General features: G+C 53.1%; 2 protein-coding genes across 3 annotated transcripts in view; one reads left to right on the plus strand and one right to left on the minus strand.

Annotated features, from left to right (window-relative positions):
• The first annotated feature begins 201 nt into the window (after positions 1-201).
• Positions 202-19,711, plus strand: LAMC2 (laminin subunit gamma 2). Of its 2 annotated transcripts, none has more exons than XM_065674180.1 (23): positions 202-356; positions 4,606-4,794; positions 7,223-7,352; positions 8,254-8,352; positions 8,571-8,707; positions 9,090-9,212; positions 9,342-9,531; positions 9,876-9,988; positions 10,253-10,471; positions 11,287-11,466; positions 11,990-12,223; positions 12,457-12,593; positions 12,917-13,070; positions 13,192-13,397; positions 13,667-13,746; positions 14,221-14,358; positions 15,129-15,273; positions 15,504-15,653; positions 16,169-16,283; positions 16,370-16,569; positions 17,131-17,289; positions 17,377-17,476; positions 17,678-19,711. In XM_065674180.1, the coding sequence occupies exons 1-23, from the start codon at positions 278-280 to the stop codon at positions 17,929-17,931; spliced, it is 3,531 nt and encodes a 1,176-aa protein (XP_065530252.1). In that variant the 5' UTR covers positions 202-277; the 3' UTR covers positions 17,932-19,711. The 2 variants fall into 2 exon arrangements, with proteins under 2 accessions (XP_065530252.1, XP_065530253.1); XM_065674181.1 differs by having other exon boundaries at positions 17,681-19,711.
• Positions 19,712-21,777: 2,066 nt separating this feature from the next.
• The window catches only part of NMNAT2 (nicotinamide nucleotide adenylyltransferase 2), a 28,327-nt gene continuing 23,110 nt past the window's right edge, over positions 21,778-26,994 (minus strand). Inside the window, exons 5-11 of the mRNA XM_065672614.1 lie at positions 26,213-26,339; positions 25,478-25,558; positions 25,318-25,362; positions 24,612-24,688; positions 23,437-23,538; positions 23,142-23,209; positions 21,778-23,042 (exon numbers count right to left, since the gene is read on the minus strand). Coding sequence (XP_065528686.1) covers positions 22,940-23,042; positions 23,142-23,209; positions 23,437-23,538; positions 24,612-24,688; positions 25,318-25,362; positions 25,478-25,558; positions 26,213-26,339 — 603 coding nt within the window. The 3' untranslated portion in view covers positions 21,778-22,939. The remainder of the gene's footprint in view (positions 23,043-23,141; positions 23,210-23,436; positions 23,539-24,611; positions 24,689-25,317; positions 25,363-25,477; positions 25,559-26,212; positions 26,340-26,994) is intronic.

Here is a 26,994-nt window from a genome sequence, read left to right on the forward strand (position 1 = left end):
CTTTCCCCGGAGCTGACCCCCGTGGAAGGTGCGGGCAGCGGGTCCCGGTCCCGCCGATGCGCCTCGCTATGGCGCGGGCAGCCGCAGGCGGGTGCGTGTGAGGGCGCCCGCCCGAGCCGCCTGGGCTGGGCTGCGGGGCCGGGTGAGTCAGCCGCCGGCACCCGCGCTCTTCCTGCCGGGAGCGACTCGGGTGGAGCAGCCGATAAAAACCACGCGGGGGAAAGGCAGCCGGCGCGGGCCCTGCTGCAGCGGGCGCCCGTGCTCCCCGGCACAAGCGATGGCCGGGTACTGGCTCCTGCCCCTCTGCTGCCTCGTGCCGTCCGTGCTGCCCGCGGCCCCGGGCACCAACACGGAAGGTGAGGCTTTCACGCCGACGTGCGGTCCCGCCAGCGGCTCTGCTCGCATCCCTGCCCCAGGGCCAGTAGCAGGGAGCCGGCTGGGTGCTGCAGCACCCTGCTAGGGTCCTGTCCCCTCCCGCCTCTGGGGTTAAAATTGGACCTTTCAGTAGGTGCTTTTCCGTAGGTTCCCTCCAGGGCTAAATATCCCGTGAGCATTTAGACTTCATGTTTTCACTGGCGTCCCCTTTAAAGAACTTATTTATGTGCAATTACTTTATCGCTTTCTGTATAAAGCCTTGCTGCTTTGGGTGGGATTTGGGCGTGAGCATGAGCATCACCCAGGGAGCGGGTGGCTGATCTGACCGCTGCTGCTGTAGCCAAAGCCTTCTCTAAGCCTAAGGGAAAACGGGTGGCATCCAGGATCCTGCTTCCCGTTGCAGTGTGTGTGGTGTGTGTAGTTTGTGTGAGGCCGTGGGGCTCGCAAGCTGCCCACTGTGGGAGGCGTGAGTCTCCCACGGAACACAGATCGGTGGCAAGCTTTAAAAACGCAGAGGATCCTCTTGCACGGGCAGTTGTAGTGGAGGGTGCAGCGCAGGGATGTTTAAGCACGTTCAGCCCAGTCAGTACCAGTTGCGTTGGTGCATAGACTGGAGATGGGTATGTTTGGTCAAAATCGGTTTCGTGTGGGTTTTGTAAATACTGAGATGCTCCACGGTTTTTTGTTTGTTTGCAGGCTCATGTTCTCAAACACACTCACTGGAGTGAAGTTGCTCTTCTATCAGTTCTAAGCGCAGTGCAATGTGATGGGGGGAAAAGTACTGAATAAGTGGGGGTTTTGTTGGTTTGGGGGTTTTGTGGCTTTTTTGGGGGGGTGTTGTTTTGGGGGTTTTTGCGGTGGGGCTGGCTGTTCTCTGTTTTGTTTCGGTGGTTTGTTTTGTAATGGTTGGTTTGGTTTTGGGGTGTTTTTTGGGGGTGTGTGTGGGTTTTTTTAAGACCCGATTGACTTTACAAGCTGCTTGGATAACTATTACAGCAGCCTTAATTGCACGCAAGTTTTAAAATACTGCTGTTGCAGTTGCTCCTTCCTGGCAGCGTGTAGGCTGCTGCTTTTCCATGGGCTCTTGAACCTCTTTCTACACATATGTAAAAGGGACAGCCAATAACTGGCCATGTGCTTCTGCTGCAGCAGACTTTCTGAGTTTGTTTGGGGCTGTAAATTAGTCTCCCGTGCTGGATGCGTGCTTGTAATTAGCACACGTAATGCTGTTTTGCTTGCAAATGCTTGAGACAAATTGGGTTCATGTATGATCTGGTTCAGTGGCAGAGGTCAGGGTGCTTGTACTCTGACCTGTGCAGAGCCTTGCCCAAGCAAGTGTGTGTTTGCCTTGGTGTGCCTGCACATGATGGCGGAAGGGGTACCCCAGGGTTCAGGGAAGGGTTCGGGAGTGGAGGTCAGATGTGCTGATGAGGTGTCTGACTTGATGGGTTGGAAAGGAGACACCAAATGGCAGCTTTTGGCTCCTGGTGCGTGGTCTGTCCCTGCTGATGCTGATGGAGCCCTGGGAGCTCCGGGCAGTTCTTCCTGCGCTGAGAAAGCTGTGGAGTTGAGTGATGGGGAAACCCAGGACTTACAGTAACAGATGGGACAGCCTGATGGGTCACTGACCCAAAAGCACAGAGCAGGGAATGGCTTGTGTTGTCGTGGAGGCTTTGTTGTGTGCAAAGCTCTGTTGTTCTCCGAAAAAAGGAGTAGTCTTTGCAGTCCAGCTCATATGCACAGGGCTCTGGGTTCTGTTCCTTGCAGACCCAGGGCCAACCTCATTTTCTGGTCTTGTGAATTTAAGAAGACAATTTCAGAGGTACAGAGCTGCCTGTCTCCTTCTCCAAGTCTTTCTGATGTGGGAATCTGTCTCAACACAGCAAACAAGCATTTTTCACGCTTCCATTTAGCTGGGCAGGAGCTGAGGGAGTGATGTCCTGCTGGATGCATGCCACAGGTCTCCTTCATCCTAACATAGCACTGAAGACATCCAGCTGCAAAGCTTCTCCTCTGTGAAGCCTGTTCTTCACAGCTGTCTGAGAAATGTACGGGCACAGCCTCAGGCCACTTGGACACAAAAATGATCCTGTCCTCAGTTGGTCCTGCGTGCTCTGTCTCATCAGCAACTCCAGTGCCACACTCTTGGTAAAGATTAACGTGTCTGAGCTCAGGTTTCCAGAAGACCAGCAACAGGAACATATACACCAGTGAGGTGGTGGCACTGATCTACAACAGCATCTTAAATGACTTCTGATTAGACCTGAATCCATGCCAGGGCTGGGGAGCTGACTGTTAACGTGCTGCAGCCTTGAGCAAGACCTGCAAAAAGGTTTTTGTTCCCTGGGGGAATGGTGCTCATGCCTGTAATTTAGCAACTCAGTAAATCCTCCAGATTACGTAGATTTAGGGTGACGCATGGATGGAGTTTAACTTGATGCTCTTTATGTGTCACTTCCAACTAGCTTTAGTGTGGAGGGATAGGGGGGTGGGACTGACCCCAAGCTGTCTGGCTGTGAAGGTGAGCACAGATGTCTTGGGAAAATCCAGTGCTGCTCCTCTTGGCGGAGTGTTTGTATTGTCTGGTCACTGGTGATGTCCCCCGAGCCTCTAGATGCTTTCTCATACCCTAAAAGGCAGGACTTCTGCTCCCACAGGTCCCCTTCCAGCAGGCTGGGGTAGCAGAAGACCTTCTCCTGGTCTCCTGGCAGCCAGGCTGCAAGGAAAGAGCCATGTTTGCCAGAGCTAGGAATATCTCTCCCCATGTTTGCTGGCACATGAGGTCATCCCTGTTCTTGGCAGCGGGCTTGGCTGAGTGCCTTCCTCTGGTATGTGGGTGTTCATGGGTGTGTGCGAGGGTGCGGGCGGTGCCCAGGGTGCATGCTTGGGCGATGAGCGCAGGAGCTTGAGCCTGGTCCCTGCAATCACAGATGCAGAGGACAGGAACTTGTATCCTCGAGCTAAGCTCTGCCAGGAGTGCTGGAAGGAGGAGCCTGCACGGGTGTCAAGCACAACGTGCTGCCTGCATCCATGCTGCAGGTTTCTGCTTGCTTTTGGATCTCCTCCACCTCCCTGTGCTGTCAGAGGTGACCTGAGCTGGGGTAGTTTGGATCCTTTCATCAGCAAGCTCTGTATCCCTGCAGAAACTGCTTTTTCCCTCAGGGTGTTTTTCTCCTGCTTGTCTTTGCCAACTGTTCTTTCAACTGTGCCTGCTCTCAGTGGCACTGAGGAACTCATCTGAGATAAAGGCTCTTGGACTTAAACACTCTAGTACTGGCTGCTGAGGGCTTGGCGAACAGGTGAGAGATGGCTTCAGGAGAAGACCTGGGCAAGACAATGAAGAAGAGTGCTGGAGCACGCATGTCCGGTTTCTGCCAGTACCCTCTCCAGAGGTCCTGTCTGTCCTGGCTGTGCTGGGATGCAAAATCTCATGGCTGTTCTTCCTGGCATCTGTCACGCAGTGATGTGGGCAGCTGCAGCTTTTCTTCTTGGGCAGGGTGGGTGAGATGACCTGTGTAATCCTGCCAAAACCTTCCTTTTGTTGTAATCTGCCTGTTGGCTGGCACACTTCTGCCAAGCTCCTCTGGTCGCAAACCACTCCTTAATCACCCCTGCACTTGGCTGGGAGGGCACTTGTGCTGCCAACCTGGACGGAGAGACCTGGTGGATGTTGGCTGAGCTTTTCTTTCTGGGCTCACTCCTGCTTAGAGGCCGGGTGAAGCAAAACGTAACCTAAGGGATCCTTCCCTTTTCCCTAAAGTCACCAGTAAGATTACTCATGCTTTACTCAGGACAACCCAGGTTAGGTGTGGTATGGTTTGGTTTGGTTTTTTTTTTTTTTTTTTTTTTTTTTTTTTTTTTGCCACCTCTGCTTACTCAAAGACTTTTTTGTGTTGGAAGGTCTCCATGAAGCCATGTTGTGTTGTGGAGTGGGGCTCCTTGGCTGGGGGGGGGGGGTGTGGTGTGGTGTCCATCCTGAGCTGTTTCAGCAGTGAAATTGGGCATCACCCCAAAGTGAAGGGATGCAGGGCACAGTGTGGGCAGCAGTGGCACATGGGTGTGTGGTGGACAAGTTCAGAGACATGGGGACAGGGCTTGTTATTAGCAGAGCAACAAGGGGAGTTTTGCATTGCCTGGGCTTGTTCCTTGGCCATCAGGGTGAGTTTACGGCTTCATGGCTGATACCCTTATCTCTAAGCATCATTTGAGGTGTCTCTTTCCTCTCCCCAGTGTGTGACTGCAACGGGATGTCCAGGCAGTGCATCTTTGACTGGGACCTCCTGAGGCAGACAGGAAATGGGTACCGCTGCCTTGGCTGCCTGGGCAACACAGAGGGTGCCCACTGTGAGCGCTGCAAGGAGGGCTTCTTCCGCCTGCAGGAGGAGGACTGCTGCCTGCCCTGCCGCTGCCACCCGCACGGTACGTGGCTGTCTGCTGGGCCAGAGGTGTAGGGGGCTTACAGTGCCTGCTGCCGCGTGTGTCCTTAGGCCCTGTTGAGCACATGGACTGGTCTGGCCTTCGGGTCCCTAGACACCCGACCAGAGCGTAGCGGCATAAACAAGCTGGGCTGGCTTGACTCCAGGTGGGATTATCTGGGGAGGTGACAGGGCCCAGTTCTGTGTTGCTGCACCCCAAGTCACAGGAGCACCTCCTTCTCCTGAGTGTTTCACTGCTTTGTGCTTGGAGTTTTGAACCCCCTAGCAACTCCAGACCACATCCAGGTTTCAAGACCCACCTGCCCCCTGAAATGATCACAGAATGGTTTGGGTTGGAAGGGATCTTCAAAGATGACCTAGTCTAAACCCCCTGTCATGGGCAGTGATACCTTTCACTAGAGCAGGTTCCTCAAAGCCATCCAACCTGGCCTTGAATAATTCCAGGGATGGGGCTGTGTTCCAAGTCCCACCACCCTCATCATAAAACTTTGATTCCTTATGTCCAATCTAAACCTCCTGTCTTTCAGTTTAGGACCTTTGCCCCTTGTTCAATCAGTACAGGCCCTGGTAAAAAGTCTCTCTTTGTACCATTTCCCCTCCTGAGGCGCAGCACTGTGAGCTGAGGAATTATCCCTTCATTTTCACAATACAATTAAAAGCCTTTGTGAAGCTCACCTTTCTATATTGATCCCCCTCTGTACATTCAAAGGCCCCAGTGACATCTCCCCGGAGCCTTCTCTTCTCCAGGCTGAACAGCCTCAATGCTCTCAGCCTTTCTCCATAGCAGAGGTGTTCCAGCCCTCTGACCATTTTGATGGCCCGCTCTGTAGCCACTCCAGCAGAGTCTGTGGCCTCCGAGCTGGATGCAGTATTCCACGTGGGGTCACATGAGTGGAGTAGAGGGCGAGCATCACCTCACTCAACCAGCTGGCCATGCTGCTGGTGATGCAGCCCAGCACACGGTTGGCTTTCTGAGCTGCAGATGCATATTGCTGCCTCATGCTCAACTCTTCATCTACCAGTACCCCCAAGTCCTTCTCCATAGAGCTGCTCTCCATTCATCTATCCTCAGTCTGTACTGATATTGGGGATTGCCCTGACCCAGATGCAGGACCTTGCACTTGACCTTATTGAACTTCATGAGTTCACATGGGCCCACTCCTCCAGCCTGTCAAGGTCCCTCTGGATGGCATCCCTTCCCTCCAGCACCTCCATCAATGATACCTGCCTCATTGAGAGGGACCCTGCTCTGCTCTGCCCTATATTCGGCTGGTGGCCATGAACCTGCTGATGCCTACCAGGATTCGCTCTATGGGGAGCTGCTTTCCCCTCCCAGCTGCCATCCTCAAGGACAGCGGCCAAACCCCAACACTGAAGTGTCAGCTTTTGCCAGCTCTTTGAGTCACTCTGGTGCTTCCTCGGTGCCACAGTGTTTGGCAGGCTCTGCAAAGGCTTTTAGTTGCATTGTAAAAGCGAAGGGATAATTCCTGAGTTCAGTGTTGCATCTTGAGAGTGGAGGTGGTGCAAAGTGCTGTGACACTTGGGGACTGATAGGGAGCTTCAGCCTCTCCACCTCCTCCAGCAGCTTTTTGCAGGCTGCAGGGCTATTGGATGGGATTTCTAACCGGGGTGTTTCCTGTGGGTCTTGCGGTGCTTACACAGTAGATGTGATGGCTCCTTCATCCTCATCGTGTTTCGGCTTGCTCTGCAAGTAGGTAGCTCGTACATCTTGCACTGAGGTGCTGTAGATTTTGAAATGCCTGTTGGTCTCTGACGCAGGAAGATCACTAGAAGCACCATCTGCACAAGAAGAACAGGTGGCAAGAGGACAAAGCGATAGGCCTTAAGGGGGTGGGAGGAGGGTGAATATCCGCTGGTCTGCCCCCCCCGCTAGCATGCAGGGAGGGCCCAGCTTCAGGACAGAGCCCTTGGCTCTGGCATCCTCTCTCCTCGGTGCTTACATGTGTTAGATGGTTCGAAATCAAAGATTCTGCCATGGTCCTTGGTCCCATAGAATCCTTGTAGACGGACCAAAATCAAGTACTCCCTATGTCTACTAGCAGAGGGGCTGACAGAGAAGAAAAACATTCTGTGCTTGGGTTTCATGCCCTGGACTTAGTCTTGTCCTTCACAATGACCTTTATGGCAGGAAAGAGGATCCTTGTCCTGGGCATCTGGTCAATGCCTGCTGGGATTTATCTTTTCCAAGTCTCCTGCATCAGCTGGGGAGGCTGAAGCAGCTGTAACAGCCAGACCTCATGTCTCAGCCATGTGCCAGGATCTCAAGGGGATACCTGTTGCTGGGTTGTTGCTGCAGTGATGGTGTGATGCTTTGCTCTCCTGTCCTGCAGCAGCATTGCTGGGCAGGTGTGGGAAGGTGTCCATTTAAATCTCTTGCCCTCTTTCTGCAGGTGCCCTCAGCCCACAGTGCAACCGTGATGGCCAGTGCAGCTGCAAACCTGGAGTGACAGGCAAGAAATGTGACCAGTGCCAACCGGGCTTTGAGTCCCTCTCTGGGGCTGGGTGCCAGAGGAGTGGACAGTAAGTGCTGGTGACCATGAGCTGCATAGGGGCTGCTGGAGCACAAGTTTCCAGAGCTCTTGCAGCCATTGTAAAGAGCCTGTGGTGGCTGAAAAGCAAGGGCAGAGGCAGTCTGTGTGTGGCAGCACACTGATAGCCTTAAGCTAACCTTGCTGCGAGAAGGCAGGCTCAAGCAGGGCTGGACCTCCATTCCAGCCTGCAGAGCTCACTGTTGCACAATAGCACCGAAATCTGAGCTTAACCATTCTCTGAGGCAATTGCTTTGTTACCCGTATAATGTCAGACATGCAACACATACGCTAGGTGATGTAAAACAAAGCCTGCCCACGCATCGATCTTTCTGGTGTCAGTGCCACTCACAAGGACTGGCCCCATGCAAAGATGTGCATGCAAAAATCGACCCCTTCCTTTGCAGGAAGCCCTGTTTAAACACTTTTCGAAGCATTTCTGGTTTGGCTTCCTCAGTGCTGTGTCCTCTTCTTTGCTTCACCCTGCCATTGGTCCTTTGGAGAGCAAATGGTTGGGGCAAGGGGTGGTCTGCCATGCTTGGTCTCCTGCCCGAGCCTCCTTGGAGTGTTGCTGCCTGTTGGAGCTCAGCCAGGGTCTATTAAACATATCCAGGGCTTACTGAGCTCAGCAGAGCTTAACTTTGCTCTTGTAGCTGGATCTGGTGCTCTGGGGTGTTCTGAGGTGGTAGTGTTGGGCACTGTCTCAGCCTGGCATCCCACGCTGCTGCAGATGAATTACTTGGAGAGATGGCTCTGATGATTATTTTGCCCTTCTAGCAGGGGAATGGTACCTGTCGGGGGGATGTCTCTGCTGTCTTGTATAACATCTGGGGCACTGAGCTCCCAGGCCAAGCTGGAAATCCAGGTAGAGGTTCCTGCTGTCCTTGTTGCAGGAGCCTGCAGTGTGCGTGTGACCCGGCTGGCAGCACAGGGGACTGCCTGTCTGGCCGCTGTGTCTGCAAGGCGAGCACTACCGGAGCACGGTGCGAGAGGTGGGTGTTAGCAGAGGTGGGTGTCATGCTGGGCTACTGAGGGGCATGTTCTGCATCTCCCCTACAGCTGCACATACCCATCTCACCATCCCAGCCTGGTGATGACTTTGAACCATGGCAATGGCTGTGTTGCACAGCTGTTGTTAGAGGGCTGGTTGTGTTGTGCAGGAAAAGGAGAAAACAGACTTGAAAGTTGTCACCTTCTTGTGCTTTCCCAGGTGCAAAAGAAACTTCTATAACTTGGATGCCAGAAACCCTGCAGGATGCTCCCCCTGCTTTTGCTATGGACACTCAGCTGTGTGTATCAGTGCAGACAACCACAGCGTCTACAACATCACCTCCACCTTCCAGCAAGGTGAAGCCCTGAGGCTCCTGGGGGTGTTTGGCATCCCTTTTATTCAACAAGCTGCATGCAGTAGCTGCCTGGTTCCCAGCCCTGCTGGAGTAGCTGTGGTTTGATGGGTGGGATGGCTTGATCATAGGCAGAAGTAGGGTCTGGGAAGGAAGGGGGGGAGCCATGGGCTGCTTCATCACATCTTTCCTGCCACCTGGGAGGAAACCTCTATACCCAGCCTGGCTTATTTACAGGTGTATCAGCACAGAGATACCTGTGCTGCTCCCTTGGAGGTCAAGGGGTAGGAAGCCAAAGGGTTTTGATAAAAGACAGCTTTAGAAAGTTGCTGGAATCCTGGAAACACCTTCCCTGCCCCGCTGACTGCTCCTTATTGGTGCTCCAGGTGCAGAAGACTGGCGAGGTGTCCATGAAAGTGGCTCCTCCGCCCAGCTCCAGTGGTCCCCACGCCATCAGGATGCCTTCATACCAGCAAGGAGATCGGAACCTACATACTTTGTGGCCCCCAGTAGGTGTGGGACCAATGAGGGGTTGACCTGATGATGTCCCCTTTGCTTGGTCTGATCCCATGAACTGAGCCTTTAGGAGGAAGGCAAGATTTTAAGCCTTTAATTTTCTCCCTTTCTTCCCTTTGCAGCAAAATTCCTTGGGAACCAGCAGCTGAGCTATGGGCAGATGCTGTCCTTTGATTACCGCCTGGACCGAGGGGGACGCCAGCCATCTCCTTACGATGTGGTCCTGGAAGGAGATGGCCTGAGAATCACGGCCCCCTTCTTGCCCCAGGGGAAGGTTCTGCCCTGTGGTGTCAGCCAAACATACACGTTCAGGTAAAGGGTGATGCTGGGGCATCTGCGGCTGCGTGAGCAAGAAGGGCTTCAGCTTGAAGGAGCTTCTGGATTCAGCTGTGGTCCCTTGGAGGTGGCAAATAGTTGCTTAGTTTGGGCTGGATGCATCTCAGGTGCTTCTTTCCTGGAGGAGGTTACTTTGTGAGAGGGACAGTAGAAAAGTCTGTTTTGAGGTTGGGCTGGGTATTTTGCTTGGGTCAGTCGCATGGGTGGAGGTGGATCCCCAGAACCTTAAGCTCAGGAGAGAGATAGCTGAGGGCTGCAATATGACAAGGCTTCTCATTTTCTTAGAAACTGGTTCCATTTCTCCCCCCTCCCACGGGCAGGTTGGATGAGCACCCAAGCAGCAAGTGGAGCCCAAGGCTGAATCACTTCGAATATCGCAGGCTGCTGGGAAACCTGACAGCTCTCTGGATCCGAGCCACCTTTGGGGAGTACAGTAAGTGGGGGAGAGCTTGCCTGCACAAGGTTGGCTTCTTCTCATTGCTGGAGATGCCAAGTCTCCGATGGAGACACCTTTGCTGAAAGGTATTAAAAAATAATAATCATAATTTTAGAAGTTCCCCATGATGGACAAAATTAAATTATGAAGAGATTGAGTAGGATGGCAACAGCGGGGCAGCAAAGCCTGTGGGTTGTAGTGACACAGGAGAAATGTGCGGGACCCGGGCGTGGGTGACTGACCAGCTGTACCTCCCTCCAGGCACCGGCTACCTGGACAATGTCACCCTGGTGTCGGCACAGCCCATCGCTGGAGTGCGCGCTCCCTGGGTGGAGCGCTGCGAGTGCCCGGCGGGGTACCAGGGGCAGTTCTGCGAGAGGTGTGCCCCTGGCTACCACAGAGATGCCCCCAGCCAGGGGCCCTTCAGCAGCTGCGTGCCATGCAATTGCCACGGGGGAGGAATCTGTGATCCTGACACTGGTAAGAGAAGCCACCTGCACACTGTGCTTGTAGGGCCATGGGATCAGAGGGCTGCTGCCTGAAAATCGAGCTGTAGGGAGTGTGGGGGCACTGAGTAGGGCAAGATTATTGACTTGGGAGGCTGCAGTGTAGGCAACATCCTGGACAAAATGCCCCAGGGCCTAGAAGTGCTGCGTTCAGAAATACAGTTGAGATGCGATTTGAATCAAATTGGGTTTAGATGGTGCTCATTGGAGAGAGAAAAAGCATCTTCTGAACCAAACTATGCTGTGAATCTGTGATTTTCTATGGCATGAGTAGATATCAGAAATATCAACATGGTTTACTATGTACCTTGTTAAAATAGCCCACAGTGTTGCCATGTAAAGCCAAAGTAATGCAAAGTTAAACTCAGTATTTTCCAAGTCTGAACTGGAATTTCCAAATATTTGAGCATTGAACAGGAGGCACAATGCAATACATGCCTCCTTAGGAGCTATACAAGCTGTGAAAAAGGAGATACAGCCACCTTCCTGTGGTTATAGCCAGCCTTCCTGCCTTGGGATAGACACCCAGTGAGGCCTCACTGGGATCCCATTGCAGGAGCAGGGCATGGTCCTTCTCATGTAATGAAGCACTGATGGGCAGAGAAATGAAGTGGGTGTGGGCAGGCATGGAAATCTTGAGGGGTCCAATGGAGGATGCTGGACCACAGGAGCTTGTGCTGCAGTGGGTGGCATGACCACCAGCAAAGGGTGGCCAGGAGGTGGAGTGGTGGAGGGTGTTCTGCCAGGAGTGAGAGCAAAGTGCCCTGAGCTCTTTCCTTCCTCCTTCAGGTGAATGCTACTCAGGAGATGAAAATGTGGCCAATAGTGTCAGCTGCCCCTTTGGCTTCTACCGAGACCCGCGGCAGCAGCACAGCTGCAGGGCATGCCCCTGTGGCAATGGCCAAGGCTGTTCCCTGGTGCCGGGTGGTGAGGAGGTCATCTGTGACAGCTGCCCTCCTGGAGCTGCTGGTAATGCCCTTCTCCAGGCCACTTCTGCTCTGCCTTTCTCCAGAGCTTCTGCCTTACGTACTGGGAGATGCAGGCGTTGGTGAGCCAGGATACTCGGAGCTGGGTGGATAATCCCATCTTCTCATCCCAGTTTGCCTATGATATTGCTGCTCCTGCCTCTCTGGGGTATTTCAGCCCCAAGAGCTGTGTAAACACACATTACCTGCCCTGGGAAAAGTTCTTGTCTAAACAGAAAATGTGAATGGAAAAAGGATGGGTGGAGAGGGAGGGGAATAGAGAAACGGGGCAGGGGGTGTGAGGAATGGGAATAGAAAATGGCTTGCCTCAAGTCAGTTGTTGCACTCAGCTTTTGGGAGCCTGTCTGGTGTGTTGTGCATTGGCTTTGGCAGTAAGGAGAGCGGAGAACCTGTTGTGCCGAACCTCACTGGGCTGAACCACCCCCGTTTCTGTGGAGCAGAAGAAGCAGGGCAGCCTCTGCCTTCTGGGCAAGAGCATGAGCTTCTCCTCGTCTCTCCTTTCCCAGGGGCCAGCTGTGAGTACTGTGCTGATGGCTATTTTGGAGACCCAGCAGCTTCCCGGCCCTGCCAGCCGTGCCAGTGCAATGGCAACTTGGAGCCCAACGCTGTGGGGAACTGCGATCGCCAGACGGGCGAGTGCCTCAAGTGCATCTACAACACTGCTGGCTTCTACTGTGACCGCTGCAAAGACGGCTTCTTTGGGAACCCCCTGGCCCCTGATCCTGCCGACAAGTGCAGAGGTGAGACCCAGGCACAGCCTGAGCTGGGGATGAGTAAGAAAATCCACACCAGAGCATGGAGTGACTTTATGGGAAGGGCAATGCTACAAAAGCTGAGGCTGGAGAGTGGGAGCAGGAAGCAGGAACCAGAGGGCAGGGCTAAACAGTGGGAGGAAAGCAGGAGGTGGATGGAAGGATGTGCTGAGACTTGAAGGTGATAGGCTTCTTTGAACCTGTGTCACTCTGACCTGCAGCCTGCACCTGTGATTCGGCTGGCGCTGAGCCTCTGAAGTGCAGGAGTGATGGGAGCTGCATCTGCAAGCCTGGCTTTGAGGGTCCCAACTGTGAAGAGAGTGAGTGCCCGGCTTGCTATGGCCAGGTGAAAGCCCAGGTGAGCATCTGTGCCAGACCCAGGGCCACTAAGTGGCAGGGAGTGCAGCGATACCCTTGTCCTCAAGCAACCCCTCCTCAAGGATCTCCTCCTGGTGCAGTTGAGAAGTAATTTTGTAGGCTGTGCCTGAACTTTGGGTTTGTACCCAATACAACTGACAGAAAAAAAAGGTCTAGTACTGCTAGCCTGCTGTGCCCCATCAAAAGAAAGCCCTTGCTTTACTCTCCGTCCTCTGGCCAGACAGTGGACCTAGTTCTCACCCTAGTCTTTCCACTGTGGGTTTGGTGTCTTGCTGGCTAAGGTCTGATCTACTATGTTGGTAGATGGACCTGTACCTGCAGCAGCTGGCGGAGCTGGAGCTGCTGTTCCCAGAGGTGCAAGCTGGTGGTGGGCCTGAGAGCCAGGAGCTGGAGGGGAGGATGCAGGTAGCAGAGGAGATGCTGCGGAACATCCTTGCGGAAGCCCTCAGCCTGCAAGGTACCACACACCTGCTGCCCTCAGATGGGGCCATCTGTGCTGTATCAGAAGGGTTTTGCTGCCTGTGCCTTTTTGCTCAGCGATGAGTTTCTCTTCAGCCTTCCTTTTTCCTTCTCACCAGCTTCAGACAGGTCTCTGGAAAGCCGTGTGGTCAGGATAAAGGGGCAAGGGTCCACTTCCCAGAGCCGCTTGGATGAGATCAAGGCAACGATGGAGAGGCTGAGGTCCCTTGCGGGTCAGTATGAGATGCAGGTGCAGGACACTTGGCGGCTGCTGGAGAGAGCCAGGCTGGATCTGGACCACAGTGGAGCCACTCTGCGTCAGGTGGTAAGAGCATCCTCATGCAACATGCTCCTAATCTAGCCCAGGGCTGAAAAAAGCCCATGGGGAAAGGAAGAATTTAATGTATTCCAGTTATTACCTTTGTTTTGTGACTGCTAAATATATTCTGATGGTCCTTTCTGTAAGGCTGGGAACTGGAGAGGTGTTGCTTTTGGGGGTCTGTGGAGGTTTAATGTGCCGCAGTTGCCTCTTTCACTGATGAATCAGATGGAGGGTAGGAAAGAGCTCTCATGCCTCTCTTCCTCCCTTCTCAGACCATTCCCACTTCAAACCTTCCCGGGGGCTCAAATCAGTTCTTGATGCTGGCCCAGGAGGCTCTGAGACTGGCCAACAGGTGAGTTGCTCCCACCATCAGCTGAGAGAGAGGGGAGAGGGGGGACTGAGGTCCTGCTAGGCACCCAGAAGGTTCTTTTAGGTTGTCCTTGCTTATCCACCGGGCTGCAGCTGCTGCGACCTCTGTGCCAGCCCTTTAGCAGGGGAAGGTGCAGCTGCTGGGCTGGCTTCACTGCCCTACAGAGCTGTCCTCAGTAGCTTTCGAGGGTGGAGTTGGGTGTGGTTTAGAAGCATCTTTAGGGTCAGAGTTTGGCCCATGGGTGTCCAGTTGGGTACAGGCAGCATCTTTCTTCCTCTTTATGCTCCTCTACCCCCTTAGGATATGCAGAAGGGATAAGCAAAATATGCATCCCCTTCTCAAATGTGCTGTATTTCCTGAAAGGGAAAACCATTGCTGAATACAATGCTAAAGGAAGTTGGTGGAGAAAACTTGGATGGGAATCCTTTCTCATGAGCACCCCTCTGTGCTTTGCAGCCATGCACAAGCCGCCAACACCATTGAGCAAGCTGTGAAGGCAGCACGGGAGGACACGCGGCAGGCGCTGGAGCTGGTGCGCATGGCTGCTGGTGGAGAGGCGGCCACCGCCAGCTCCCTGCAAGGGCTACGAGGGAAGTGAGTGTGAGCTGCGTTCACCCACGGGTAACGGGGGGACATGGGAGAGAGGAGGGGGTGGCCAAATGTCTGTGCCCCCTTCTCTGCCTCCCCAGCTGAGTTGCAGAAATGCGTGGTTGGAGGCAAGACAGGCAGGGATTTGGCTGGACTTTGATTGCTGACACTGATGAGCAGCTCTGCGGAGCATCTGCTTCCCACCCCACAGATTATGATGCTCTCAGAGGCCTGCCTGAGCCTGGGGGAAGGGGTTTAATGCCCTGTGTGTGAACAAGCTCCCGGGGATGACTTTCACACGAGGTTGCAAGTCTGGGCTGGGTTTAGCATAAAGGTAGATTTAGCCCCATGTTGCCTTGGTGGCTCTTCTGGTTGGGCTGGTGTCTCTCCAGAGCCCACCATGATGCTGGGATTTTGCACACCACTGGAGGGGTGTGAGCAACAGCCCTAAATGAAGTTAAGGAGCTGAACAGGGGTGTGTAGGAGGAAACATCCAGTGGTTAGGAGAGGGATTACCGGAGCCACTGTGGAGCCTGTGAGGGTTCAGCTGGTGTGAAGCACTCTTGGTTTCTGGAGCTGGGAGCAAGCAACCAGCAGACACCCAGTTTGGCAGGGGGGCTGGAATGCAGGGGATGTTTGCAATTTGCTTTCCCTGCATGATATATCTGCATGAAGCCTTGAAGAGCATGAAGGAGTCAATGTAGAAAGCAGCATTAATGTGGTGAGAGGTTGGCAGTTTGGCTGGTACCATGTTCTTAAACTTCCCATCCATGCAGGTATGAGGACCTGAAGTCACTGGCTGGAAGCCTGAAAACTGAGGCTGATGGGATGGCCTCTGAGGCAGACAAGGCTTATCAGGGCAGCCTGGTGCTCCTCAGCTCCCTGTCCCGCCTAACAAAGACTGACATTGGGTCCTTTGAGGTGAGGGCTTTGTGCCTGTGGGACCAGGAGATCCCCTTCTGCTCTCCTCTACACCTTCCCTGCTATGCTGCCAGTGACTCAGCCCTTTCCAGAGCTCTGTCCCCATTGAAGAGCCATTTGATATGTATCCTCCCATCTTTTTGTCCCCATAGCTGGCTGCAGTGCATCTGTCACTGCTTGCCGTGGTTCCTGGTGAGCATCCAGGCAGTCATTGCTTCTCTGTGTTTCAGGGGGAGGCAACCCGGCTGAAGCAGGATGCCAGTGCTCTCCTGAGCCTGGTGGACACCTACATGGCACAGTACAGGCAGCTGCAGAGCCGCACAGGGCGCTGGGAGGAAGAAATCAAGCAGCTGCTGCGAAGGGGAGAGGGCAAGAGAGCGGTAAAAATTGGCTGGGGGGCTGCAGCTTGAGTCATCTTCAGCGTGAGCTGAAGCCTTGGAGGGATGCCTGTGGAAAACACCACTACTAGTTGGTATCCCTGCCTGTTTGCCAAAGGGGAGGCAGCTCTGCTTCCTGCTGAGGACAGTGCCCTTCCTCAGAAAGGCAGCCACTTGGGGCTGGTCTTCTGGAGCCAGTGGGAGACCTCACTGTGTGTGCAGAGCGGCTGCTAGGGTCCCACCTGCACATCACCTCCATATGAGGCAGGCTGAAGACCTGCTTCTGGGAAGATTATAGCTAAGATAACTCAGGAGGGCTGGAGCTGGTTGAGGAGCACCAGCACAAGCCTCTGCTGACAATCAAGCTGTGGTAGCCATGATTCAGGGGCAACAGCAGGCACTTGGGAACAGGCTGATGGGGTTTCTCCCACAGTGCAGCTCCTTTCAGACTGCTCTGGGAGTGATGTTCCTGTACCGTGTCCTTCATCTCCCTGTTGTGTCCTCTTCACCCATTGCAGACACTGACGCAGCTGCTCTCCCGAGCCAGCCTCGCCAAGAGCACAGCCCTGCAAGCTGTGAGCGCTGGCAATGCCACCTTCTATGAGGTGGAACAGATCCTGAAGAGCCTCCGGGGTAATGTCTAGAAACCCTTTCTTTCCCCTTCATCGTGGTATCTCGCAAAGGTAGTGCTGCTTCATTTCCACACACGTTTCTTTCAGAGTTTAACCTGCAAGCAGCTGATAAGAGAAGGGAAGCTGAAGATGCCATGAGGAGGCTACCGATTATCAGCAGCATGGTCACAAGTGCCAGGGAGAAGACAGACCGAGCTGCATCAATCCTGGGCAGTGCCGCTTCTGAATCCAAGGCGGCCAGAAGCGTAGCAGGGGAAGCAAAGGAGATCACCATGGGGATCCAGCAGGTGAGGACAGGCTCCGGTGCTGTTGCTGTCAGAGAAGGGTTTGGAAGGGAGAACCATGGAAGAAGAGGAGGTGGTTGGCAACTTTATGGTGGACCTGATGTGCTGACTTGGGCTGACATTTGGCTACAGTGGATCCTGCAGATACCAGAGTTGGCTGTAGATGATTGGGGGTGTGTGGATGTCTACAGGCACCTTTGTCCCTTGAGGAACTCTGTGGCATCTCATTGTGGCCACTTTTCAGTGATCAAGGGGATTTTTCCACAGTCTGAGTCACTGGCAGACTATAGAGCTCCCAGAACTGGTGTTGGCGGGTTCAGCTCCCAGATGTATGTTGTAATTCCCCGGGGATTTGCTGATGTGTGCAGGAGCGATTGAGCTATGGCCACAGAAACAACTCTCTGGAGCAACTAAGTGGTGTGAGAATATGAAGGACACAGGAGAGCCTGTGATGATTTTGAGTCCCTGTAGAAGGAAGCTGTTTCCACCAGCTCCATGCCCTGGTGCACCCAGGCTGATTTCAGCCATGCTTTGCTCCTCTGGAAGTGTCCTTGCCTTCCCTAGGAGATTACACGGCTGAAGGTGGAAGCCAACAAGACAGCTGATGGTGTCCTTGCCCTGGAGAAGGCAGTGGCCACTCTGCGGCGTGAGGCCAAGGAAGTGGATGGCGAATTTGAGAGGAAGAGCTTGGAGGTTGAGGCGGATGCTGCTGTGATACAGGAGGTGGGTCCCCGTCTCCCCACCTTGACCTCTTCCCCCTTGACTTCTGGGCTAGAGATTGCCTTACATGTGCTGCCTTGCCTTCTCCAGACAGCTCAGGAAGCTCAGAGGGTCCATGCCAAAGCTGGCCGGGCAGGGGTGGTCGTGCAGGAGACATTGAGTGCCCTGGAAGAGCTGCTGCATCTAATGAGTAGGTTTTGTGACGCTGCAGTAAGGCACGGATGGAAGCGGGTTCCCACTGGGGTCTAGGCAGGGGTATTGGGAGTTTTGCAGGAAGTGAAATAATATAATGCCTGTAAATGGGCTGGGTAGCAGAATGGAGATGAAGTATCTAGAAAGATCTAGTCCTTAGCCAACGTCCATGGTTCCGTCTTGTTTTCCTCCTGTGCAGCAGACCAGCCTGGTGCTGTGGATGAGGATGGCCTGAAGCAGCTCGAGATGAATTTTAGCAAAGCCAAAACCAGAAGCAGCCAGTTGAAGGGTGAGATGTTGGAGCTGGAGCAGACAGCCACACTGCAGAAGGCCCGAGTGCGGACGCTGGAAAGCAACATTGATGAGATCCTGGCGGACATTAAGAACCTGGAGGATATCCAGAGAAGTCTTCCTCCAGGCTGCTACAACACAAAAGCCATTGAATTGCCATGAGAGAGCTCTGGAAAGGCTGCAGCGCCTGCCAGGCTGAAGGCAGGAGAGCCTGGCCCAGCTGCCTTCCCCAGGCCTGGCAGGGCAGACTGTGTTTGACTGTGTTGAACTGATCCTTACCCTCAAGTTCAGTGTGGCAGCTGAAGTTCGCATTGACACCTGGCGCTGGAGAGTCCCTGATTTTTCGAAGTGGTCCGTCCCTCAGTCATGGGAGGAAGGAGATGCCTGGATGTGTGAAGGTGCTACTGTCTGAAGAGCAGCCCATTCCTACAATCTTTCTTTGAGTTGCAGGTGGGGTTTCTTGGTGTCAGCCTTGGGAATTGCACAATTCGGAGCCTGAAGTTCATGGCTGAAATGTTCTCCACCCCCTCCCCCGTGGAGAACACTTCTCCTGGTCTGGCACACACAGAAGGACTGCAGTCTCTGTCCTTACTTTTGACACTGCCATCACCACCTCTTCATGTTCTCCATGTCGTCTTTGCTTCAGTAGGTGAGGAGGCACGGAGTGAGCAGTGTGAAGAGGCAGTTGGGGGAGATGAGTTGTGAGCTGTGGCACTGCTGATGCTTCACGTGTCTTTCTCCTCCCAGCCTGCCCAGTCCTCACCTGGCTGGGAGTGGTGCTGGTGTGGCTTAGAGATTAGGCATGAGATGCCACTGATGACACTTTTGATAAAGCTGCAGGTCTACCATGGTGCTGCTCAGTGAGGTGGTTACTGTTACACTAACTTAGAAGCTGGAGCTGCCTTTGAGCTCACAGTGATGTGCTGTATGTAGAAACAGGAGGATCCCAGACTAGCAGGTTAGCAGAAAGAACTGCTGAGGGCTCTGAATTGGAAAGTCTTTCCTGCTCTGCCTTGCTTCCTTCTGCCAGGAGGAGAGGGTTCCCCTTCTTTCTTCCACACTTCAAGTCCCAAAGCCCCCGAGGGGTGGCTTTTTTTGTCAAAGCTCCTCCTGGGCAAGCACTGGTCTCTTTACCATCCCCTTCATGTTCAAGTACAACCTTTCCTTCCGAGACCAGTCAGTTCGGTGCCAGGCAGCTTCCTGGATGTCCCAGAGCCCAGGAGAAGGTTGTGTCTCCACTACGCAAGCACCCAGAACCCTGCAGCAGTTGTCACAGGAATGAGGACTTTCTCCAGGCATCTGCAGCCATAAGCTCTCATGTCTGAGAACCTGGTCCCATCCTGCAGGAGTGTCAGCACACTGATTTGGTCTGTTTAAAAACACTGGAGATGTCCCTGGTTTGGTGCTGCCTATTTCCCCTCCCTCCCACCTCCCACGTGGTGCTGGATGTTTTTTAGGGACTCAGCTGGTTGTCCACAGGGGTTTCCCACTGTACATCCAAGCAGAGCTTGGAGGAGCTGAAGACCACAGTACTTCACCCACCCGTGGCTTTTCTGTGGTTACAGCTCTGCTCTGACACTGCTCCCAGCTTCCTATAGATGCTATTTCTAGAGCCTAGCAGATGGAATTCAACTTTGCTGAAGCACTCTGACCTTCACAGTGGTAAAAAGGAGGTCCTGGATGAAGAAGGACACTTCTGGTGACTTACCCTTGTCTGATTCTGCGATAAAGCGATGCCCATGCTCTTGCTTCATAACAATATACCAAGTGCTATGTTTGCCCTGAACTTTTATTTAAGTGAAATGTATTCTTGCCTCTGGCATGTCTTTCTTCTCCCATTGTACAGCATAGGGACAGGTATTATGGGCTTGACTTTATTTTTCCACAAGCTGAGTTTTTTGGAAGGGAGAAGGTAAATAAAGAATGAATACTTTTGGCTGGATCTTGCCTACTGGTTTATTCTCTCTAGCTCCCTGTTTTGGGTGAGTTTGGCCGTCTGTTCTCCCAGCAGTGCAGCCACTGCTCTGTGCTGACTTGGTCTTGAGGCAGTTTTGAAATAACACCAGTAATATCTTTGTTTTGTCTTGTTTATTACATAATTTAAACATTTTGCTGATAAAGTTTTTTTTTTTTTTTTGTCAATGACTGTTTCTTTCATATAGCAACAGAAAAAAAAAAAAAGGCTCCAAAACTTTTGACAGAGGTGGAATCGGTGGCATGGCAACTTCAGCCCCTGGCCCTCCCCCCACCCCCATTCTGGTTTTTTAGCCCTGAAAGCTGTTTGGAGTTCATTTCTCTTTCAGCAAATTGCGCTGTTTAAAAGTGGAGGTTCAAAGACAAAACCCCACAATGTTCTTCCCACCCCTCCCTTCCACCCTGGAAACCCCTGTTCTCACCTCCCTGGCTGTCACATGGATCTTCAGGGATGACTATTGTTTTCCATACCCACCCAAAGACATCTTCTAAACCAGTCCCAGAGCTGAATGACCTGTTACAAACCCCCATCCCACCCTCCCCTACTGTGAGTTTTGCTCAGCGGATACATGAGGATGCAGGTGAGACTAGTAAGACAGAATATACTCATCATCCATACCACACAGCTATGTCTCTAAGGCATGCCATCCTAACCGCAATGGGATGGGAGGCTGGCTGGCTTCTCCTGCATCCCTTCTTGCGTACCTGAGGGAGGGAGGATGGATCTGAGATGGCTCTCTGACATGTCACCTGCCTTCCTTCTCCATCCCCTTGGTTTTATTTCCCTGTGTCTTTTCCTCAGCTAAAACCCACTGTCCTTCCTCCGCCTTCAAAGAAGTGTTGCTCCTCCACGAGGTTAAAATCTGTGTGTGCATGGTTTTGGAGGCTTGGTGATAAGAAACATGGGAGATGACAGGCGAGGAGAGGAAACTGCTGTCTGAAATAACTTCTGTGTTGGGGTGGAGCGGGAGGAGAGACTAAAACTGAACATGTGAGAACAGGTGGAGAGGAGTCTAGCTACTGGCTTATGTATGTTGGGCTTACGTGGATGAGATGTCCTACTGTGGGCACCTGCCCAGCCTATCAGCTAAGTGAGCTCAGCAGGGTGTTGGCAAGCAGCTCAAACTGGCTGAAGACCTCCCCAGAGAAGGGGCATCCCTGCAGTCCAAGTCCCTCACTCTTACCACCCTCTCTGCTTTGGTGTCTCTACATATCCTCACTCCACAGGATACGTACGCCACCACCCAGACACCAGAGCTGGCACTGAGGGATTCAGCTGCCAAATTTACAGCTGTTCCTGAACAAGCCTCTCCATGTGGAGGAAAATCCCCGGCAAGGAAGGACCTCTTCTGGCCTTCGGGCAAGTCATTTCACTTCGGTCTCTCTTGCTTTCCCTTCTTGGAAGGGCTGAGCCCTCCTTCAGAAGTTGTTAGCTACCACTCACAAAGCCCTGCCTGGTGCAAGAAGCCCGTGGCTGTAGGCCACCTTGTTTTGTCCAAAGTTGCTTGCTGGTACAGAGGTGCAAGCAGCATCCTGGAGCTCACCCAATTTAGCACAATGTCTCATCCTTGGAGATTCCGTGAGAGTAGCTTGTGACCCTTCATAGGCTTTTAAGAAGAAAAAAAGTCGTTTCAGATCTTTTCATGAAACACCCTGGAGGACTCTCAGCCTTCAGGTGTCTCAACGGACACTGCTGGGGACCAGCAGCTAGTCACAGCACCACTGCCCGAGGAAAGCCACAAAGCCAGCATGGGAAATGCTCTGGGAGAGGGTGGTTGTGTGGGGTAGCCTGAGTCTAGTTAGCCCAATTTGTGGGGAGTGGGCAGATGTCCACTATAGCAGCTACAGGCAGCAGAGCTTTACCCAAAGTGACACAAGGCTAGATGAAGCAAAGGGGGAGAGGAAAAGGTGAGGAATAAAGCAGGACTGTATCTTCCTCCCTGTGGCTGTGACCTTTTCCAGAGGCTGTGCAGGGTCCTTGCACCTCAGGGATGCTCAGCAGGACAGCTGCCCGCTTCAGCAGCCCTCCACTCTTCACGACTTAAATAATTGTCTTTTGCTCCATGTTACCTACCCTGATTTTGACACGATCACCTCCACTAGGCTCCATCCCTGGCATCTGGGGCCACGTCACAAGCAGGAGAGCAGGAGCCTGGCATGTCCCAAGGGATGTGCAAAGTAGCCATAGCCAGTTTGGGAGGGGGGAAGTATCATGCATTTAACAAACTCTTCAAGGAGAGGAAGAGGGCAGGAGCAGAGGGAGAAGGAGGAAGTTTACAGACAGAAATAGAGATCTGGAGGCTAGAGGATGGGGATGGACCCAGCCCCCATGAAGCTCAGCCAGGTTTGGGGGTCATCGCTTGCTTCTTTCTCCTTCCTTTCTTGGCTTCATAAATGGTGGATCCCTTTCTAGATGCTGAGGGCTGCCTGCTCTGACGCTGAGTCAGAGCAGAGCATCTCCCCAACTCCACTTGCCTAGGGGGTGACCTAGGGTGAGTTGGGGTCACTTGCAGCCAAGGAAAGATGAGACATGACAACCCCCCCCCAGTAACGCTTTGGCAGCCATGCTTACCCAAGGCTCTGCTTCCCTTCAGAAATGCACTCTCCAAGATTTTTTAGGGCCAGGGGAGGGTTTTGTTAGCTGGGTTGTCCTATTGCTGGCTGGAGGAAGTTCACCTGCCACAGGGCACTGAGCCAGTTGTGTTACAACTGCCTGTTGCCAACCAGGATTCATTTGGTCATCATGGTGAGAGGTCCAAAGGGCTCACATTAAAACTATTTAAGAAAAAAGTCCACCTAGATTTATTAAGCTTAAGTACTCTAAGATGATGCAGAAGAGGAAGCCCCTGCTCTGAGCATGCTGGGAGGACGGACCAGTGGGACCATTTCCCAGTGACATGCTGGGAGGGGAGTGTCAGAGCTACTCGTTTTCGGGTCCCCCCCTTCCTCCCCATGTGTGAGGGGGAGGGTGGTTCCCTGAAAAAACAGACCAAACCGTTCTCCTTGGGGCCGTGCTGCGGTTCCCTGGACATTGCTGCACGATGGAGCGTTGGCGCCGGGGGTGAGAGGCAGACACGGGCAGGAGGCGATGGGGTGGGGAGAGAGATGGAGGCACAGACTGAGAGAGAGAGAGAAGAGTGACAGAGCTGTAGGCAGGCGGGACACGAGGGCTGTCTCCCTGCAAGACCTCTGGCGTTTAGCCGGAGGTATTGATGTAGAGCTGGCTCTTGAGGATGTAGTCGATGACGGGCTGGCAGAGGTAATCCACAACGTGCCCATCCCCGTGCTGCAGGGCCAGTCTGGGAGTGTGGGGGGAAGAGAAAGGGATCAGAATCAACTTGGTCGGCTGCGGGGCACCCATTTCCCCACTGTCATGGGAGCTTCCCTGCATCACCCACCTGCTTTTGGTGGAGCTGACAACCGACATGGGGTGGTTTGAGTCATCCTTCACTACCAGGATGTTGCTCTGCAGGGCAAGGAGAAAGAGGGGACAGAAGGGATGGCTTGAAAGCAGGTGTCTGCACCACCAGCCTCTCCACCCCAGGGGACTCAGGGAGCTGCTGTTGTGGCCCCATTGCCCACCCCATCTAGCAGCTGGGAGCATCTGGCCTTTAGACATTTTGTGCCCTGTGGCAGAAGTGCTCCCTTGGGTAAAGAGGAGCTCTTGGTCCTCTCACATGTGCATCCACTTACTTTGTACTTGCGGAGTATGGATGAGTGGTTCATGATCCGGTCAGGGTCTGCTCCATCGCGGGGCACCACTACAATCCCAAACTCTCCAACAATCACCTCCATCTAGGAGCAACCCAAAGTGGGGAGAGCTTTATAACTACCCCACACAAAACCTGTTGCTGCCTACTCCCATCACCCTGCACCATGAAAACTGGGCTATGGATGGAGATAGGAAGCGAATTTGAGACTATCTCAAAGGCATTTGGCCAAAACTTGGAATCAGGTGATGGCAGGCATAGTGAGTGGTCTGCAGTGGAAAGGCACAGGGTTAAATCTTATCATTAGATGCTGACGTTAGGCTTTAGGGAGGACTCGTTATGGTAAAAGGAGGATGGCAGCAGAAGAGGTTGCCCAAGGAGGATGTGACCTCTGCTTTGCTGGAAGGCTTTGTGAGCAGGACAGATGTGTTGGTTCTGACACAGGCCTTGTAGGGTTGTTCTTCCAAGGTTGTTTGAGCCAAGGCTGGTGGCCAAGTTTGCCACCATGTAGGGATGTCTCCTGCTGCTCACACCCATCTCAGGTAAGACAAACCAGGTCCTTCCGAAAGAGTGCGAGGTCAGCAAATTCAGGCAGCAGGAGTACATGAGGTGTTGCTGCTGCAGAATGCTTCCTCTGCCTGTGCTTTGACAGCAGATTTTTGCATCCTTTGTGCTGGGCTTCAAGACTTGCCTCATCTCAGGTTTTGCAGCCTTTCAGAGGAGATACCTGCCAGCTAATTGTTTTTAAAAACCTCAGGGTTGAAGACATGGTAACTGATTTTAGAAATGGTTGAGAGACTCAAGGAAGGGGTCAGGTTGTGTTGACTGACTGATTTCAGTGAAGAGCCAGGGGAGCTACCACTGCCAGCAATGATCTGACTGCTGTGAGCAGTATGTGGGTTGGTAATCCAGCTCCTCCTCTAGGGCTGGTGCCATGAAAATCTAGTTTATCCTGCAGGCCCTGTCCCTTAGGCTGCCTGTGAGTAGGGTCAGGGTTGGGATGGAAGAAGCAGTGGGGATGCTGGGCACAGCTCCTGCCATCCCAGGAGATCTGAGCAGCTCCTGGGAGTGCTGGGTCTGGGAAGCGGGGCGGGGGGGTGGGAGAAAGGGAGCCTGAGGAAGAGGGGCACGGAGGGGTGCCTAGCAGTGGTGACTCACGTCTGCCTCATTCCAGAGACCAGGGATGCAGAAGGACTCCAGCAGGTCACTGCCGCAGAGCAGTAAGATGCGAAGCTCTGAAGAAAAGAAGCAGAGAAGCTCAGAGGTAGGAGCCAATGGGGCTGAGAAGGCACTCCCTACCCTCCTCCCCATTGCACTTCTTGGGGAGGAAATTTCTTCTGCACAGACCTCACCTACCAAAAGAAGTCCTGATAAAGATCCCATGTCCGTTCCCACATCCCTACCGGTGCCAAACATCAAATACCTCCTACTACTTTATTTCAGCTCAGCCTGCTGGGTTGTTGTGAGCACTGCTACACGCTGTTCAACTATGCCTATGCTCCAGCCCTGGAGGTGGGGTACCCCTGGGGAAGGGACTAATTTCTCCGTGCTACAGGCACCCACAACTGCTTTGTGATCTGCTGCAGGGGCTCCAGCCACAGGGCAATATGGGGAGCCTAGGGGACTGCTCAAAGCCCTGGCCATGGCTGTGTTTGCTTTAGCAAAGCTGATGGCGAAGCACCAGAGGTTTTCCTCGCTCATCTTAGAGGACTTTCATGTCCTCCCTTTCTTTGGTAGATAGCACCAGGGTGAGATGATCCAGCATTCTTCAGTCACCACTGGATCTGTCATGCAACTGCTCCTTGAGCTGCATAGCACTGACCCAGAGGAGTCAGAGTGATGTGGAGGGGGTGTGTGTACTCACCAATCTCCTCGTATCTCATCACTGTCCCCAAGTTGGCGTTTTCATCTGAAGAAAGGAAGTAAAAGAGAGGTATTGGTGCTCAGCCTAGAAGATGGGGCTGGGAGAAAGGCTGAGGACTAAAATGAAAGCAGAGATGATGCTGGACCTTTCGTTTACATACCCACAAAAGTGAAGCGCTCCATGGGTGGGCGAACACAGCAAATCCGGCTCAGGCTTTCCCCCACCTTCCCAAGGATCTTTGCTAGAAGTGAAGAAGGCAAATTCATTAGAAGCTGTGTGACCAACTCATGTAAGCGCTTTGGCCACCCTGGTCCTGCAAGATACTCCTGTACCTGAGTGAAGGAACTGCTCTCAGCATCTCCCCATCACCTCCAAAGCAAACATAGCCATGCCACAGCCTTAATTCCTGAGAGTGCTATGCTGTGCTTTGAAGGGACAAGTTGGATAGCTAAAATCACTAAAAAGATCACGAGATGTTAATTTTTATGGGATTTAAGTAATGTCCCTTCTTATCACCAGTTAATACCTCTGTGTCCCACATCACACCAGCTCTTGGGGGATCCAGCCATACCACTTTTCCTGCCAGTTCATCCCTGTGGGTACCCCATTCTGTGGGTACCAGGTAGCTTTTCTCTTAGCTGATTTCACCATGTGGACACCATCCAGCTGAAGCCCAGCGAGATTTCACAGCTATTTTAAGCTATTCTCGGCTCCCCTTGCTGCACTGGATGCTAACTCCTCCATCACGTCCTCACCAAACCCTGGGCTTGGAGACTGATGAATGATCTGACCCAAAAATAAGATGATGAATCACTGTTCCTAATGCTTGGCAGCCCTGGCTGGGAGGTGAGGGATGGATGTTCATTCCCCTCTTCCTTACCCTGCTCCCACCTACCTGCAGTGGGCTTGCTGGAGACGTTGTTGTTCTGGTAGATGGTCTGTGAGGACTCGTTCTGGGGCTGGCCGATCACAGGAGTGATGGAGGGTGTGTTGACATTGGAGAGGATGCAGCCAGTCACTCTCTGCAACAAAGGAGAGATATTAACTGGAACTGTGCCTTCACCCCAGCTACCTCCCAAAACTTTTATGACTCCGTATTGAGCCTCTGCAACCCAAGCTGAAGTTGTCTCCAGTGACACGTAACTCCAACCTCACTTTAGGATCCCCAGCCCAGTCCAACCTCACCAGATAGAGCTAGGGCTAGCAGGACCCTGTGAATAATGACTTGTGATTAAGGCTGAGTATGCTGGGATTAACTTTTTGTGTGCACCCATGAGGCTGGCAAGGCTGCAGCCATGTTGCCTGCAGCTGGCATTGCCCCTGTCACATGGAGGTGCTCATAACTGCTGATGAACAAATAAAAATACAGCATCTGATGAATGGGTGGTGCAAAGCCAGCAGCTTACACATTACCCTGGGAGCAAATGTGACCTCTTTTCCTTCACCAGTCCCAGCAGGACAAGGAAGGCATCTCCAGAGTCTCCCTGGCTTTGACACCAGAGTCCCTGGATGCACTAGACATCCTGCCAGGCCAGTTAATGCTTCTATGTCTCCTGTCTGGGCTGCCTGTGAGTTTATATGATGCTGTTTTATCCATTTCCTGTCCTTGATTTGCTCACTATGCCCAAGTGTTGGCAGCAGTCCGGCTCCCCCCTCCCTGTGGTCACCCAAGGGCAG

The sequence above is a fragment of the Lathamus discolor genome, chromosome 3 (genome assembly GCF_037157495.1).
Source record: "Lathamus discolor isolate bLatDis1 chromosome 3, bLatDis1.hap1, whole genome shotgun sequence".
NCBI lineage: Eukaryota > Metazoa > Chordata > Aves > Psittaciformes > Psittacidae > Lathamus > Lathamus discolor.